The sequence below is a fragment of the Labrus bergylta genome, chromosome 16 (assembly GCF_963930695.1).
Source record: "Labrus bergylta chromosome 16, fLabBer1.1, whole genome shotgun sequence".
Classification (NCBI taxonomy): Eukaryota; Metazoa; Chordata; class Actinopteri; order Labriformes; family Labridae; genus Labrus; species Labrus bergylta.
The window spans coordinates 6,215,910-6,233,300 of NC_089210.1; the positions used below are offsets into that span (position 1 = coordinate 6,215,910).

The 17,391-nt window shown below is 39.6% G+C and overlaps 1 protein-coding gene across 2 annotated transcripts in view; it reads right to left on the bottom strand.

Annotated features, from left to right (window-relative positions):
- Positions 1-673: 673 nt before the first annotated feature.
- The window catches only part of LOC109993833 (rho GDP-dissociation inhibitor 1), a 20,512-nt gene continuing 3,794 nt past the window's right edge, over positions 674-17,391 (bottom strand). For both annotated transcript variants that reach the window (XM_020646930.3, XM_065964892.1), the window contains exons 2-6: positions 10,160-10,333; positions 9,798-9,881; positions 4,009-4,085; positions 3,149-3,212; positions 674-2,846 (exon numbers count right to left, since the gene is read on the bottom strand). In XM_020646930.3, coding sequence (XP_020502586.1) covers positions 2,650-2,846; positions 3,149-3,212; positions 4,009-4,085; positions 9,798-9,881; positions 10,160-10,333 — 596 coding nt within the window. In that variant the 3' untranslated portion in view covers positions 674-2,649. The remainder of the gene's footprint in view (positions 2,847-3,148; positions 3,213-4,008; positions 4,086-9,797; positions 9,882-10,159; positions 10,334-17,391) is intronic.

A 17,391-nucleotide genomic window follows, 5' to 3' on the forward strand; every position in this document is an offset into this window, starting at 1 on the left:
TTTAAGTATATTCTCAATTATCCTGAAGCACATTGATTTATTAGTTCAGCTATTATATTAAGTGGATCAGTTGGATTAACTGCGATCGTGAATCCATCCTCATATACTGTATAGTAACATTTTCCACTGACAACTGAGGTAAAAAATGACTGAATGATAGACATGTAGCGACTGTTTTTCCCTCCAATTGTTTTCTTGTTACACTTAATACGTAATGATTGCAAGAGACATGAATATTCATATCCATTTGCTTTCTCGCAAAGAGCAACAGCACAATTCTCCTGAGGACATAATAGTGTAGGCAACTGTTACATAGGGTATTTACACGAGGCTAATGGGCGACCATCAGCCACTAGGTTAGGCTGATCTATGTTAGCTCAGATTAAAAACAAGCAAGTAATCAAGACAAAAAGCAGTGAGCAGTTTCAACGTCATTGCTAAGCTTAACTTCATTCTTAATGTTGTCTATGTGTTTTCGGCTGTAAACAAATTTCCCTCTGGGGACAATAAAGATACCTTTGACCTTTGACCTTTTGATCTGGCTGTAGAAACATAGATTTTTTATTATCATTTGCCATCTACCTAAAGCAACACAAGGAATAAGAACATTTAACCAAATGTTGAGCTACAGTTTCACGTCAGTGCAGGCGACATATTTCAACTATCCCACTGGTTGTTTGAATTGCCTTTATTAAAAGATACAGGATATTCGATTGGACACAAATATTTGAAGATAGTTACAGGCCGGGGTTTTAAGATACAGACAAATATTCCCAGGACTCTGGTCCTTTAAAAACATCCCTGTAATCACCGTATCTTAAGTATATGGCAACCATTGACATCTGGATATTGCGTTAGTATCTTCTTCTTCTTCTTTTGTTTTTTAATCACATAGAATTTTACAATAAAGTCATAAAAAAAGGAAAAGAGAATCTTGCTTAACCATGCAACACCCAACAAGCCTACATTTACAGTTAATCTTAGATCACAACGATTTCAAATGTTTTTCAATGTTCAGTATGCTCAGCAACAATAACAATATCATATCCAAAGACTTAACACTGTAATGATTTCTCTTATTTTTTAAGGGTATTTAGTTCGACCCTTGATATACTCCTAAGACAGTACTCCATGTTTCAGCTACGATCATTATGTTTCCTTAATGTTCAAAGCAGAATTGTATTCACATTTTGTGTCTTTGATATACGAGAGAGGTTTAGAAAGGGCTTTGCTTTGTAAATTTGTACTGAGTATCAAATCCTAAAGGACGTACATGCATCTCTTTCTACAATATGCACAGTTCAGTTACAGTCTGTCATTGGTCTGCCTTTTCAAAATAAAAGCCTCACAAAGACTCGAGAAAACTGAAATGTTAAAATGTGGATGAATCAGAATTCACAGATAATTCTTCTTACTTTACCATTTCCTTTATGGATTAAAAAAGAGAATTTCAGGGTCATTTTATTAAAAGAAAATATTTCTTGCTGCAGTTGATGATGTACTGATACTTTTCTGTGTGAGGCAGAATAAAGAAAACAAAATGCCATTTAAAAAAGTAATGATATGAAAGTATTGAAAATATCATAGAAAAAATGACATTTTTAAAGGAACATTGTTGAACCCTTATTCTTGATCAGTCAAAAGCTCAATAATTTAAAGTCTAGGAGGCTTAAATGTTAAAACGCAAACTTTGGCTCTTTGTATATGTTTCTTTTCTGACTCCAGACAATTGGGTGAATAAAAGTACAAATAAAAGCGATCTAACCCTAAATGCATGGACTTTTCTGTTCTTTATATTTTCTAAATCAGGAGTTTTTAAAATCATTCCTAATTTTATTTATTACATTTCAGAACTCAACTTCCCACTATTGGCAGAGAAATCAGGATGATTAATATTGTCATTGATTTTCGAGAGTTTGATGATGGGCTGCCATATGAGCTCAGCTATTGAATAATTAGTCGAATTATCTATTATTAGTTTGTTGTTTACTCTGTAAAACACAGACACGTGTCACCGGTTTATGTTCATGCTGTAGGATATTTTAAAAACGGGACGATTCTCTGGCAGCTTTTGGATTTAAAGGCAGCTTTTGTAGTTTGAGTTCTCTTTGAAATGATAAAACAAAAGCTGAGCATCAACCCATTTAACTCTGTTTTAACATTGTTTCATCTCTTCTCTTTAGAAAAGTCAGTTATGCAGATTTGAAAGTTTTCTAAATATCTAATGAACTTCCTAATGTGCCTTAAGCTGGATTCCTTTCATCGACTGTTTCTCCAAACCCGTCATGGCTTTATGATGACTGGATACATAACAAAGATGGGTGGAAGTTATAAAGGGGATCTTACGATTCCAAAAGCCTCATCGTGTGTTATACAGGTTTTAAAAAAAAAAAAAAAACAGAAGGCAGAGAGACGAGGGGCTGTTTTCTCTGAAGTCATCTAATGGCTTTCAGAAGACATGGACTAAACAAGTCAAGGGAGAGAAAAGCGAGTAGAGAAGAATAAGGAGAGAGATGAGCAGATAGAGAGGTAGAGCGTCAGCCTCTCAGGATGGAGTTGGGGAACTGGGGAGAGGACAACAGGGAGGTGAAGGATAAGGGAGAACGAAAGGGAAAGATGGCGTCATCCCTCGCAATCTCTCTGCCTTCATTAATCCCAGTCCTTCTTGATGTCTAAGTTCCAATCCCATGCCAAGTAGACAATCTTGTCGTCGTCAATGAAGCGGGACTTGACCTGATAGTGACCTCGGGACATCATGCCTATGGGGGCTTCGTCAAGCGGGCCCACAGACTCGTGCTCCTTCTCCTTAGGGCCATAACTTCCCACCATGTGCGACACCTTTTCCACTGCAGGAAGATACAAGATACAAACAAAGAAAATGTGTATTCCAATAAAAACTACACAGTGTTTTCTATCTGTTTAAAAGTATTTGGGGGTTCTAGAGAAGAAGAAAGCTGCATACAGTTTTTGTCGCTCAACTGGATAGCTGTGTGGAAACATATACGCTGCCTTATGTGATGTCATTTAAGTCAACATCACTTGAGCAGAAAATGACAATTTTTACTTGTGAATCTATGAGAGAAAATCTGTGTGTCTTCTTCTCATTCAAGTATTTCCTTCAACAAAGACATTTGGAAAATGACCTTACCGGTAATTCCTTTTCTGCAGGTAACATGATGGTACTTCAAGCCAGAAACGATCTCTCTGTTCACCTGCAGACACACACAGATTCATCAAATCTTTGTCAGACAGTATATGAAAAAACAAAAAAAAACAAAGTACACACTACATTTCCCACAATGCAACTTATCAGTTTATTTCATTAAGACTCTCCCGTTTACTAAGTGACAACCTCTGTAAAACCTTATTCTTTAATTTGAAATGTAGGCTGCACAAAATCATCTAAAAAAAAGATTTGATCACCGTGATGACATCACTATGACATCATCAAAACTTCTATTTTTTTAGAAACCTTCCTACTTCTCTCTCAGAAAGGGTTTCTGGTTCATTTTTACAGGCTGTGTTCAAGTCCTCGTGATGAGCAAACTGTACTTCAGGGATAAATCAATGGAGTGACAATAAAATAATTTTATGCAAAACCATTTTTTTATGGTAGATAACACTATCCACTATTACAAAAAAAGAAACATTGGGTTAAAGACTTCATGCTTTTGTGCAGTGATGCTGTTTGCCCTGAAGGTGTCCTCATAACATGCTCTCTGTTTGAAGACAAGTTGCTTCTCCAGCTCTGATCTTTCCTGGCACTGTAAACAGAACAGCACTGTATTTAATATGATAATGGTCTTGTTTGATGTTGTGGTTTGATAGTAAAGCACATACTGTCTTACTCAGCACGGCCTCTCCTCCTCCATCTCTTTAATACTTAATGTGAATACCTGATTATCTTGTTTTCATCTATGCACATTAACAGCGATCCTTTCTTGTTGTAATGTACAGTAAATCTCTCCATGACTAACACTCCACTGGGACTGCATCCATCCATCTTACCTTGAAGTCTATCTTTAGTCTGTATGTCACTCCTTCCTTTAAGATAAAGGTCTTCTCCTTCAGAGCGTTCAGGTCTCCTGCACAAACAGCAACAATAAACATCACTCACGGTCAACATGACATCACCTGCTACAAAGTGACTCACTGTGTGATCACACCGCTGGGTTTTTCTTTTAAAACACATGAATCATATCGCAAAAGAAGACCTGAAGCAATCAGCAGAGGACAAAAGACTTGACATCATTTGATGAATAAACAAATAAAATTATGTCAGAGTAGCCATCATGAAATACGCCAAAACATACACTTAAAGGTGTAATCCAAAATTGTGTGTTTTTTGTTATTGGGAGTAATAAAACATTTGATATAACAGATCTGAGGTCACATAAAAATGGAGCAAACAAATAAATCAACAAGCAAAATCACATTAAAGTGATGACGCGCCCGGTATACGGAGACAGTGCTTCTCAGCGCAGCGGACGTGGATTTGAATCCGACCTTGGCCCTTTGCTGCATGTCCTCCCCCACTGTCTCCTCCCAACGATTCCTGTCTCTCTTCATCTGTCTGATCCTATAAAGGCAAAAAGTTCCTCAAAAAAATGTATTAAATCGTTTTGTTTTTTTTGGTGTAGTGAAAGCAGCGGCGCTCCATTCAAATTTACAGATCGACAAACACTGAAATTTCTCAAGTCCTTTTTTGCAACTTTATACTGAGACATAGTCAAGTGTGTTTGCAAATTTCTGGTGACTAAAGACAAGAATACCCCAAATTTGGTGCCGGGGACTTCTGAATACTATTATTTATCTTTTTGCTGATACTTTGAATTTCAAATCAAGAATCACATCAAAGCTTAAAATGATTGTGTCCTGACAATCCTATAGGCTACTTCTTTGTGTTTTATTCTCACCATCAATTCTGTTAATGACTTAGTCACATCCATTATAAAGGTTTAGGAACAAGAGAGTTCTGAAAAGAAAATAGCAGATCTTTTCCTCATTTGAACAGTCACAAATGAAGTCTGTGTGCTGTGAAATAGATGATATACTTGTATAGATCCAGCAATAAGCAGTTTTTTCAGTGTGACTCAAATTGAAAGATGAAATCATTGAAGGGGATTTGGAGAATGTTCCTCATGTTTACAGCTCAAAAGGAGGAGTCAATGTCATGCTTACAAGTGTGATTCCCTTTGCATTCATAGTAGATTCTGAGTCAAACCCACGTCTTGTGTGTCGCATAAAATTGTCTTTGTCATGCCGTGGAGTTGAATGGGTTCATGCAGCGGGTGGGGTGGGGTGGGGTGGGGGGGGGGCATCAAAAGCCATTGTAAAAGCCCATCACAATCAGAAATGTATCCACTGCCTAATCAGCTTATATCTCAATTTAAAACGAACCATCAGTCCTGAGTGCTTCTTAATAGACGGAAAGGAGGAAGGAAGAGAGGAGATGAAGGAGATATAGAGGAGGAGGGAAGATAGAAACGGACAGCAGGGATGTGTTGAAGGAGGGAGACAGAAGATCGACAAAAAGAGAAAGGGAGCAACCGACGAACGGCGTCTTAAACTGAAGAACATCTCTCCCTGAAAAAGGCGGCAGAGACAGGTTACAGATTTGATTCCCACTGGTGTCGTACGTGGTAAAAATAAATGTATGTATGCCTATAGATGAAAGCCTCCAGGGGACTGCATCTTACACTTGCCAAGAGGAATCTCAGCTTTTGATGACTGTCAGAGGTGTGGGAGTAATACACCACAACATGAAACACTTTAAACGTCCCATTACATAAAATCAAAAAATGGAAGTCATTTAGCTAATAAAACCATTCCTCTAGGGTGAACATTTTTCACTGCCTCGTCTCCTTCTCACTCTTGTCTCATTTAGTCGGTCTCTTTCTAAGAACTGTTGCATAAAGCGCTCCTCTCCTTTTGGATTCTTCTCCTCGCCCGTCTCTCTCGTCTCAGGGGACGGGGAGGAAAGAGAAAAAAGGAGAGATGCCGGCCTCCCCTGGGAGCGTCTGACTGAGAAAATAGGTCAGTGTGGAGCGCTGTCTACCTGATCCTCTAACACACACACACACACACACACACATACACACACACACACACACCATTTATTCTCATGCAAGGATGCACATGCACAGGAAAGATCTACCCACAGAAAACACAGCTGAAGCTCACATGAGATAACTATTGTACTGCTGCAAAAGGCTAAACAGATTATGGAAATAACAAAGTTAAAAATGCCTGGTACACCAAATAACATCATATTTTTGACTTACTCCAGTAAAGAACTGATTAGCTCTGTGTGTTAGCAGTTCGAAATTTACTAAGTAGCACTTACACACAAATGAGATCTGAGGCTGATGTAAACATCATATTTGTTAGAGTTCATCCTAAGGGAACGTGTGTAAATCAAACTGTTGACGAGAAAGAGGAACTCAACCATGAAAGATTTCAACATGACACAGACGCCTTGATAGTTATCTCTCCTTTTCAGAAGCTGATTGTATGATCAGGAAAGAACCACATCATGTCAAAGGCTCGATTGGAGACATCCGTAATGCCAAGATTGAGGTCATGAAGAAGCTCTAAGAACCACACTGTAACTATAAATCAAAGACATATAATAATGTTGGATTGAAAATAGCAATATGTGTTTTGGGAGACAGCTGTTATTATGTTCTTCTACTTCTTTTTCTTTTTTCTTCAGGGGCATATTTAATATATGCTGCTTTTACAGCAACAAAGGTTCAGGCAAGCATGCATTTCTTTAAACAGATTGATCTGTTATTGTTGTTACACCCAATAGAACTCTGATCACTAACAGTATTGATGACAAAACAATACTGTAAAATAGAAATGTAGCGGCACAGATTGGTGGCTTAAATACATACAGTAAGCGTGTGTGGGATTGTAGTAGCATGCGTGCTCAGCAGTAGTAACCCTGAAGACTGGAAACATGAAAGTTTAACAAAGCCTGTGCTTATAAATTTAGGGCAGCAGAGCGCTGAAACGTCAGACTCAAGGATACGTCTTTGTGCAGAGCCATTTGGCGGCATGCCACAGAGTGAATAAAACTATATCCTAGAGCAAAGGGGTTTGTTACCAAATATGCTTGTGCAGCATTTTTACTGACATTCAAATGAAAAGAAACACAATATTGCTCAAGAATAAGATAAATAATGGATATTGTTTGGTTAAGACTCATGGAAATGGATGTTTCATGACTCCAAAACGATGTCACAGTGATGTATTTAATGCATAGGTGATAACTGTGTTTGTTACCTTATCAAAAAGAAATGTGTAAAATGCTTCACTGGACATAGAAAAACATACTGGACGAAAAAAAAGCAAACACTCTTTGCACCACCTGCCCTGTTGTCGTCGTCTGTTTTGACAGATAATCTGAGGTTGGGCGCGCTAAAGGGAGTTCACACCTCCTGAAGGCACGAGGGAGCGGTTAGCAGGTGAGAAGCTATAGGCTGAGACATCCACCCAAACAAACTCATACAAGGTGAAGGTCCCTGATGAAAAAAAAGACAATTACCTCTACAGTACAATCTGACCCTGGATTTTACCACCCTTTCTTCTCCGTCTCGCTAGTACATACACACCCACATGCAGAGCAGTAAATGCCCATTAGCAGTTAGAGCTCCTACTGCAATGGTAACACAGCCTACAGTGTATAATGAGCTCTCTAATGCATTCAGCCTCGGATGGAAAGTCCATTTCACGTCCAGCCTGGTGCCGGCTCGGCTATCACGGCTGCAACGCGATACACCGAGCATGATGGATTATTACACTGCTACTCAATACTGCTCAACAGATGAATGATTAAAGATGACTTTCTCTCGCACAGCATTGAGCAATTTCTCTTCTCCTCTTTAGCGCGGCGGCACAAGCGCACAAATTCATCAGCATTTAACAGAATCTACATTTTTACAGCTTCACTGGGAAATGTAAAGGCTATTTTTCACTGTTTGATCAGCGTTGCTTAACTACACAGCTTATGTAGCGGTCTGGATTCAGTGATTCGTCGCATCGCAATACTTAGGCAGGATCAGCACAAATAAGGGAAACCAAAGATTTCTGCTCATTTTAGGGCAAATGAGTCATGTTTAGACCTAAAGACGGCCATGTGACATTATCAATAGCAAAGTGATACCACGTATTTAAAAATGATTCCTTATCTTTTGCAGCCAGCCTCAAGCAGACACTCAAGGAAATGAAATGTTTTCTACTTCCATATTGGCTTGCTTCTTGGGTATGAAGTCATATTTGCGCTTTATGGCCTCTGCTGTCATTTCAAGTAAATTTGAACTCCTCTGTAGCAACTAGCAACTATTTCCTGGGCTGGTAAGTACTCCCTGTGATGGTGTGTAAACTACTCATGTTTATGAAAGCTGAAATGCTCCTTTAGTCCACGCTTCAATTTGTAATGGTCTTCCTGCCAGACATTTGTAGCGCTCAAATCCAAGTGGAGATTATTCAATTGATCTTCCATCCGCCTCTCTCCTTTCTCCATCATCTGTGATTGAGACCAGATCTGAAGGCCTCAGATCCGTCTGGAGCTGAAGAACAGCAGGCTCTTACCTTTTTATGCAATTCAGCACCATTACACACATACTTTCTATCACAGTGTGTTGGATGCAGAGTGAACGTCAGTATCTCCTAGCAACCAGATGACCTTTGAGCAGTCTGTGATTTTGTCTTGTGTTTTGTGAATGTGCGTGTTTTTTATTGTGGGTGCAGTCGGCAGGGGAATCCTCAGACAAAGACAAATCCCTCCTTAACACACACACACACACACACATACACGCCCTCTTTCTTATAACACTGACTGTGGACTGTCCAGCTATACAGACCAAGTATGGACCATCCGTTTCTTGTCAACTTGAAAATGTAAAAAAAAAATATAGATTCAAATTTTGTTTGTTTGTTTTGTTTGTTTTTGTTTTTGTTTTGATGTATTTCTTCAAGATAATGGAGTCCTTCACATACTGCAAAGGCAATGAGTCTGTACTGTACCCTCTCTTTGACCCATCAAATGTTTGTTTCTGCACCCAACAAACACACACACACACACACACACACACACACACACACACACAAACACACACACACACACACACACACACACACACACATATACACAACAGACACTCATGAACACATGAAAAACCCAGGACCCAGAAACACAAACTGTTAAACCCATTCATCAAACCACCCTGACACACACTAATCAACGATAGGTGAACCTGCACACACACACACACACACACACACACACACACACACGCACACACGCACACACACACACACACACACACACACACACACACACACACACACACACACACACACACACACGCATACATGCTTGCAAACACACATGTACGAACTAACGCATTGAAGCGAGTGACATAATCTCTTTGCAGCCATCTGATTATCATGCACATTACAGTATCACACACACACACACACACACACACACACACACACACACACACACACACACGCTTAAAAAGAACTCGAAGCAGCCTCACTCCCCTGCATGTCGCCTTCCCAGGGGGGAAATGTCGATACTGCCCACTAAGCAAACATTTAGCTGTCTCTCCTCTCCAGCGTGGACACACCCACTGCAGTCTCTCTGCACAGAAAATGCAGCACGCCTTGCTCCAGTGAAAACCTGTGATTTTAAGTCACTATATAGGAAGCGATGGTGTGCCAGCGCCATATAAGATCCTTAACATTAATGTTTGAGTGTTCGATTGAATGCACAGGTTGTGTACCTGTCAGGTCCATGGTGATTGGTTCAGGAGCCGTGTCACACAGCAGGGTAAGTCTGGTCACCTGGACGTTAGGTACAGAGAGGTCTGGAGATAAAAGACAGTGTAATTATTATAGTATCAGTGTTCTTCATTTTAATACACACCACATACATTACTTGTTGGGAATATTCCTTATTTGTTGTTTTACATACTCATCTCAGATCTTAGCATGAAGACTGAAAGCAAGTGGAAATAGCTAGCTCTGCAGGAAAGACTCCTTAAAACCAGAATTGTTGAAATGTTTTTGCTTGAATATGTCGGGTGCCAAAACTATTAGATGTTAGCGCTTGAAGGTAACCGTCCAGATCAATAAACACACCCACCTGTAGGAACAGGTAACTTCCCCAGCAGGGTCTGCTTGTACTTGACCAGACTCTGGTCCTCTTTGTCCAGTCCCTGGATCTCCTCCAAAGACTTCTGGGCAGGGGGATTGTAGTTCAAATTTCTCTCGTCCTCTTCATCCTCAATTGGTAAATCCTTCTTGTTAGCCATCACACCTTCCAGAAAGAAACATTGAACGATTATAAACAAGTCACAGTGTGTGTGATGTATCAACGTACCAAATACTCTCCCTCCCTTGCGCATGCAGCAGTTTTAGTCGATCAAAACTTTTTTCAAAGTTGAGCTTCTTTAAAACAGGCAACTGCTTGGGCCTAAATATGGACTATAGACACACTTTAATGCATAACACCTGCTAAAAAAATGTGTTGGTGTCAGATTAGTTATAACATAATGGGGATGAACGCAGCTTGGAGGGGACCCCTTTGAATTTTTTTTCCCTTGGACCCCAACAGACACCAAAATCGCCACTGATCAGAACTCATATTTGAACCTGTTGATTTATTTTGTTTGGATCGGCCATTATCACAGTGAAGGGAGTACATGTGTAAATGAATGAACTTCTTATTGGTAAAAAAAATTGTGTATGTTATAGGAAAAAAAAGAATTGTTTTTCTAAATTTAAGATATGAAACTGTTAAAAACTGTGGGCTGACAACATACTTACAAAACACAAGTATCATTACTGTACCTACAACGCTATCAGAAAAGTCAAATAAGAGCAGATAGTCAAAAACTCAACCAACGCATATAAGGCATATTACTCTGTGCAGGGCAGCTCCAGCTATCCGGGGTTTGATTTCATCTGGGATTTTTGATTCAATATCAAATTTCATTATAGCCTCTCCACCTCATCATCAGATTGGATACATGCAGACTGGAATATCTAAAATAACAAATCTGACAGGTCAGATGACAGACAGTGGACACCCGATTAGTGCAGGTTATGAACACGGTCAACCAAACTGTCAGCGTGTTTAAGTCTTAATATTCTTCCTTCTTCTGAGACTTTGTCTTTTTGCTACAGCACACACTTTCTTAATTAGAGCATCAGTGTGTGTTTTAATGGCCTTCATATGTTTGAATGTATTTTATCGTTTTTATTTCTGCTATCAGTTCTCTGTGCTGCACTTTGGTAAGTGTTGTTTTAATAGCGCTCTTTAAATAAAGTGCATTAGATTGGATAAAAGGTGCTGACAATAGTCCATTTCTACTCTCAAATCTGTGGTCATGAAATAAACCTACAAGTAGCATATTTTAACCACTTCAAGGTTAAGTTAAAGATGCAAAGTCTTTGCTTTTCTATCAACAACTTACAAGGACAACACCCACACACACACACACACACACATGCAGAGCAGAGCAGAGATCGTTTGGTACAATAAATGTTACATGGCTGCCAACACAGATTCACATTGCATACCTCTAGAATGCAATTATCCCGAGAAGAGAACCCACAGACACAAACTGTGCTGGAAGTCTATTTACTGTGCTGTAATAGCTTCCTGTAATGGCCTCTGGTTCTGTTTTAACTGTTCATAATGAGACGGCTCGGTGTACATCAGCTCCGAGCTGAGCTGAGAGATAATTGGATGAGAAAGACGGTACACAATTGCGCACACACTTCAGCTCCACACACACACACACACACACACACACACACACAAAGTGCATATGAATGTGCAGTCACATGGTGTTTATACAGATTTCAGATATCAAAGGTGTTAAACGGGGACACAGAGGCCGAGCACACACACACACACACACAGTTTTCTGCTTTTCTCGCACACTCTCACTCTGTGTTTGTAGCAGCACCCCACCCAATCAGGGCCAAACACGACCGAGTTTGTCAGTATCCATGGCAACTCTTTCAACTCTCTGTGCGGTGACATCACTTTTGCTGCAAATCTATTTTATGTGACAGAAAAATACACAGTAAAGCGTTCACTTTCACCTGCCACAAGAGAGAGCCATGGCACATCTTGTTTTATTACACTCTGCACTTACACACACACACACACACACACACACACACACACACACACACACACATATATATACAACAGCACACAAAGGTGCATCTTTATCAATCAAACAGGAAGGTTTTCTCTGAAGGTTTAAACACTCGTGGTAGTTTTTTTTAATAACCAATCTTAAGCTAAAAATGTTTTCTCATTGTTCATATAATGGTAGTCTATGACCTCTTGATGTATTTCAAATTGAAACTGTTGTTTGCAGCCTTTAAGATGATGGTTTTCACAAGTGGGTTTACAGAAGATTATGGCATCGGCCTTGTGGTTTCAAAATCAGAAATGAAATATGATAAATTAAAAAAAAAAGATGGAACATTTTGCAGCAATGTGTACACAAACCAGACTTTGGTATCTGTGGGGTATATATATATATATATATTTTAAGTTTCAGCAAGCTTTGGTAAGCTGTAAAGAGAGCAAAAGCAGGAGGACATTTATCAGCTCTAATGATATCGAGGCTCCCATGGAAGGGAGTCTAAAAACTATTTATGAGTCTCAAGAATTTGAATCTACTTAACGCTGTGTCGTGAAATTGGCGATTTGAAAATGTGTTTCCTTTTCACCTTGAGGGCAGATCTGACAAAGCTTCCGATTTTACTTTGAGCAAATCTGCATCATACTGTTGATATTTTCTGCAAACTTAAGACTTGGTAATTGCAAATAAATCACAAGGAAATCAATTTCTTTTTGTGGTTCATACAACCTAAGTAAGCCACAGAGAAGCATCTGTGCAAGACTGAGACTCAACAGAGACAGATGAACAGACGCTTTAATAAACTAAATAACAAGCACTTCTTTTACAGACATGTCTGGATAGGAGATTCCACTTTGCTTTCACATGGCTTCTTCTGAAGTTGTTAATTGGACTGTAAGCGCTGCAGGTACAGAAAAAGAGGGTTTAGCTGAGTCGTATAACTGAGTCGGCTGATTGCACCAAAATGACTGAGAAGTTGACCATATTTCCCAGAGGCATCAACATGATGAGAGTTCATGGGTTATGAGATTGGTCACGTTGTATAAAAAAAAAGACGTTTTGGAGATTGAAAAAAAAAAAAAAACGAGGTAAAAATGTTGCATTCAGGTCATAAACTGTGGAAGATTTTCTGTGTATTTTATTGCTTGCCAAAACACGAGGAAGCATCTTAATTAAGTCTGAACATGCAGGGATAAAACCTACCATATTGTGTGAATCTGGTGTTAAAAATCTGCTGCTAACAACATTTGTTAGCCAGCAGAGTGTGTGCATGTGTAAGCTTGTGTGTGTGTGTGTGTGTGTTCATGTGTGGATATGTTTGTGGTTCCTTTAACTGTTTTTAGCCCCCCGTCTGTGATGTGATATTAACTTGTGGATTTTCTTTGATGCCCATCATACTGCCTCATTACCCCAGCTGCTTCTGGAATAATCTTCTGCATCATTACACATGTGCCTTCTGTAAAATATGTGCTACAAGTGTAAACTGGCACACAGTGATGCTGCAGAAACGCAAAAAAAAAAAAAAAAAACCTGGTGAGGGGAATAATTAATGTTTTGACCTTTTTTTAAGCAAAAAAAAAGTGAGAGGGATGCTACTGGGAAAAAATACCTCAGTTACTTGTAACCTTTAAAAATGCATGAATGCCTGGTTTGTGTTCATTATTTAACAGAACCAGAACCTAACTAAACTGCAATGCAACATCGTTTATCTTCTTATGTCTGAGTAAAAAGTACAAAACAATATCTCAGAATTACCTTTTCATCATGACAGATTTTAACGAAAAGGCCAAAGTTTGAACCCTGTTGCCAAATCAAATTTGCAACAACAACAAAAAAAAAAGAATCTCGTGCCAGCGAAACAACCACAAGAATCTGACTCAGTGTTCATCTGCGTAACATAACAGCTAAACTAACATGTTGGGGGAAAATCAACAATGCAATCTGTTTGGCAGGGGGAAACATGGCTTCAGGGTAAGAAGTATTGGAAGAGGGCCGCTAACATGGGACCTCAAAAACACACATCAAACATTTGTTCATCTGTTGGCTCCCTGTTGCTATGAGACTTCAACGAATGTGCATATTTTTTTTGTTATTCCTGTCTTTTAAAATGTCCAGGCTCTAGAGCTGCCAGGTCTCACACACTGACCGTGAGAGTCACACAACTGAGCATCCACCAAGGGGACAATAAAGTGTATCATATCGTATCGACCCACGGTCACATGCTAATGCTTCTCCCATTTCATAGAATGAGAATCATAAATATCCCCTCTTTTATCTGTGTAGGTTCTCAGTCATCCAGGTCACGGTAAAGCTTGCTCCAAATGCAACTGGTGTCGCTAACACTTTACATTTAGCTCCTAAGCATAAAAGCTTTAAAAACATCAAAGTTGGTCTAGCTGGGAAAGGGGAAGCCTTATTCTATTTCTGAGAAGACTGATTTAACTCCCATGGCTGTATGATGATTAGGCTACAAGGGATAATAATAGCCAGTAGCTAGAAAGCTTAGCTTAGCACAAAGACTGACATGGGATAACAGCAAGCTGGGCTCAGTACAAAAGTGTCACATCACACTGCTTCACGCTGCGTTGCTCGGAGGCTGTAAGGACACTCAAAGCAATTGAATCAAGCTGATTTTGTTGCTGACCCTCGCTCGAGTCCAGTTATCTTTTTACACCGTTATAATTGGTTATGATGAAAATTGTTTGAGGTGGGAAGGTCGAGTTTCTTTTATGCGAAAGCTACCTATTGTGTACAGTAAGTCTTCATGCCAAGCTACAAGCTGCTACAAATAGACATTATTATCATAAGGCTTCAAGAATAATCATTTGATAGTTTAGCCATTTATTGAAAATATATCCTTAATATTATCATAAAGAAAAAGGACATGTTTAACTTTATCTGCACTTTAAGAAATTCATTCTAAACAGCTTTCCTTAAGCTTGAGCAGCCGTCCTCCTATTTTCATAATTAATTTCTGTCTGCCTTCTCTTCCCTTAACCCAGATAACTGCTCACTGTGTCAGGAAAACACTTCTTTCTCACTACACGTGTGTGTGTGTGTGTGTGTGTGTGTGTGTGTGTGTGTGTGTGTGTGTGTGTGCGAGTGTGTTTGTGAGTGTGTGAGTGAGTGAGTGTGTGCCCAAAGCGTGGATTTGCTGTTTTTTATCGTCCTGTGAGGCCTGCTGTCACCGCTCTGTTCTAATACTATAACTAGACCTCTGGGACGCTGTGACACACATACACAAAAAGAGAGAGACACACACACACACACACACACACACACACAGGAGGATAAAATGAATCTTCCAGGGTTCTGCAAAACCAATAAAAGCTTTTACACTGCAGAAAAAAAGCAGTAAAGGAGGAATGATCAGCATAACAGCATTACAGCAGCGGGGATTTGCTTCAGTCTCCGGGCTGCTGTCAGTGCGTGGCCTTTTCCACCGTAACACTGAGAATCGATCTGTCACCTGCAAGATACCCGTGCAAGGCTGCTGACAAACTATCAACACAGGAGACACTCATAAAACTTCATCATACAAGCCAGCAAAAAGATAGAGCCATATTTGATGACATGCTGAGATGACAAATAAGAGCCAGCTGTGATGTCATGTCTCGGACGCTGCAGATTCTGTAGAGAATATGAAATATCTTTAACTTGTATTGTTGCAGTCGTTCAAAGTGTTGCTGTGTAATGCAGAGGCTTAACCTAAGATGTGTGTGTGTTCAAATGAGATGTCCACTTTAGAAGAAACATTAAAGGAACATAAATCAGGAAAAACGCATCACAAACAGCAACAAAAGTGGAGGAATTTTCTTGCCACTGTAACCTTGCTAAATGTTGTTAAGTGCTGTGCTCATGACCAATTAACACTGGGCCTTTGTTATAGAGCAGCGAGTAAGGTCTTTCACCTGCTCTTTTGTAATATTGTATAACAAAGTAAAGTGTCGAGAGAGAAAGGCTTCAGCGTCTCCTTCAAATACGAATCGAAATAGAAGAAGATGATTGAAGAACATACTTGAGAATCAACCTTAAACTGTATAAAAGGTGAACATCGAGGGGCGAGTACCAAGCCCGACAATGGCAGTGGCCATATCGGGAAATGCTGAGTCAACCCTCCTTTTTATCAGTCTAGAAGCAGACCAAGAGATCCGAGGTGAGCCTTAAGCCTCTTTGCAAACAGCGATATGTGCACACCTGTCAGCCAACTCAGCAACGCCCATAATTATGTTTAACTAACCTTAGTCAGAAAAAACAGATGCATAACTCTGTACAGTTTTTTTTTTCCAATAAAGAATGAACAATAGAGAACAATTTTTTTTTAAACAGACACTGTAAACATTTATAATTCTGCTGTAAAAATGGGCATTTAAATATGGGACCCAATGGGGAGTCCTTGGCTTTTGTAGCCAGCCTCAAGTGAACACTACAGGAACAGCAGTTTTTTTTTGCACTTCAACACCGGCTTTAATTCTTCAACGCTGGAGGTTGCTGCTCAGACTTAACGTGGGACCTTTGGATTTGTTCTTTGCTCAAAAAGGTTACAGATATTTCACACTTTAATTCAGGTAAGTTTCCATTTTGTATAAGATCAATGCTGTTTTTGTTTTTTTTAAACGTAGAAAGCATTCTCGCTTTTTTTTTTTTTTTGAAAGACAAGAGTGGAGTAAAAGAAAATCTATAGTGACATATTTAGCCCTCAATGGAAAAGAAGCAATGTGAATATACATCAACCCCTATAATTAACCTCCTCCCATGTAATGATTCTTACACACACACACACACACACACACAAGCACCACGCAGTAATCTGTCCACAGCGGCCCCATCAGCCTGGTTCAGACGGCAGCTTGTCTAATTGACTGATTTGATTGGTCTCGTATGTGTCTGCTCACCCAGACAATCTCATTTATCACGACGAGCACAGAAGAGAAAAGGAGGAGGGATGAAGTCAGGTACAGTAAACTAATGCGCCCGTGTGTGTGCACGACCAGCGAGAGTGAGCAGGTAGATTAGAAGAGAGGAAGAAGGAACGCATGTGAGACTAAAGGATGGAGGCTGTGTTATTTAATCTGACAGCGGGAGACGGAAATAAGAAGGGAGATACAGGAGACAAAAGGAGAGAGCTCGGGAGAAAAAGATGGAGGTAAAATCAAAAAGACTTAGGATAAAAAAAAAGGGAGGATGGATCAACGTGTGAGTTAAAAAA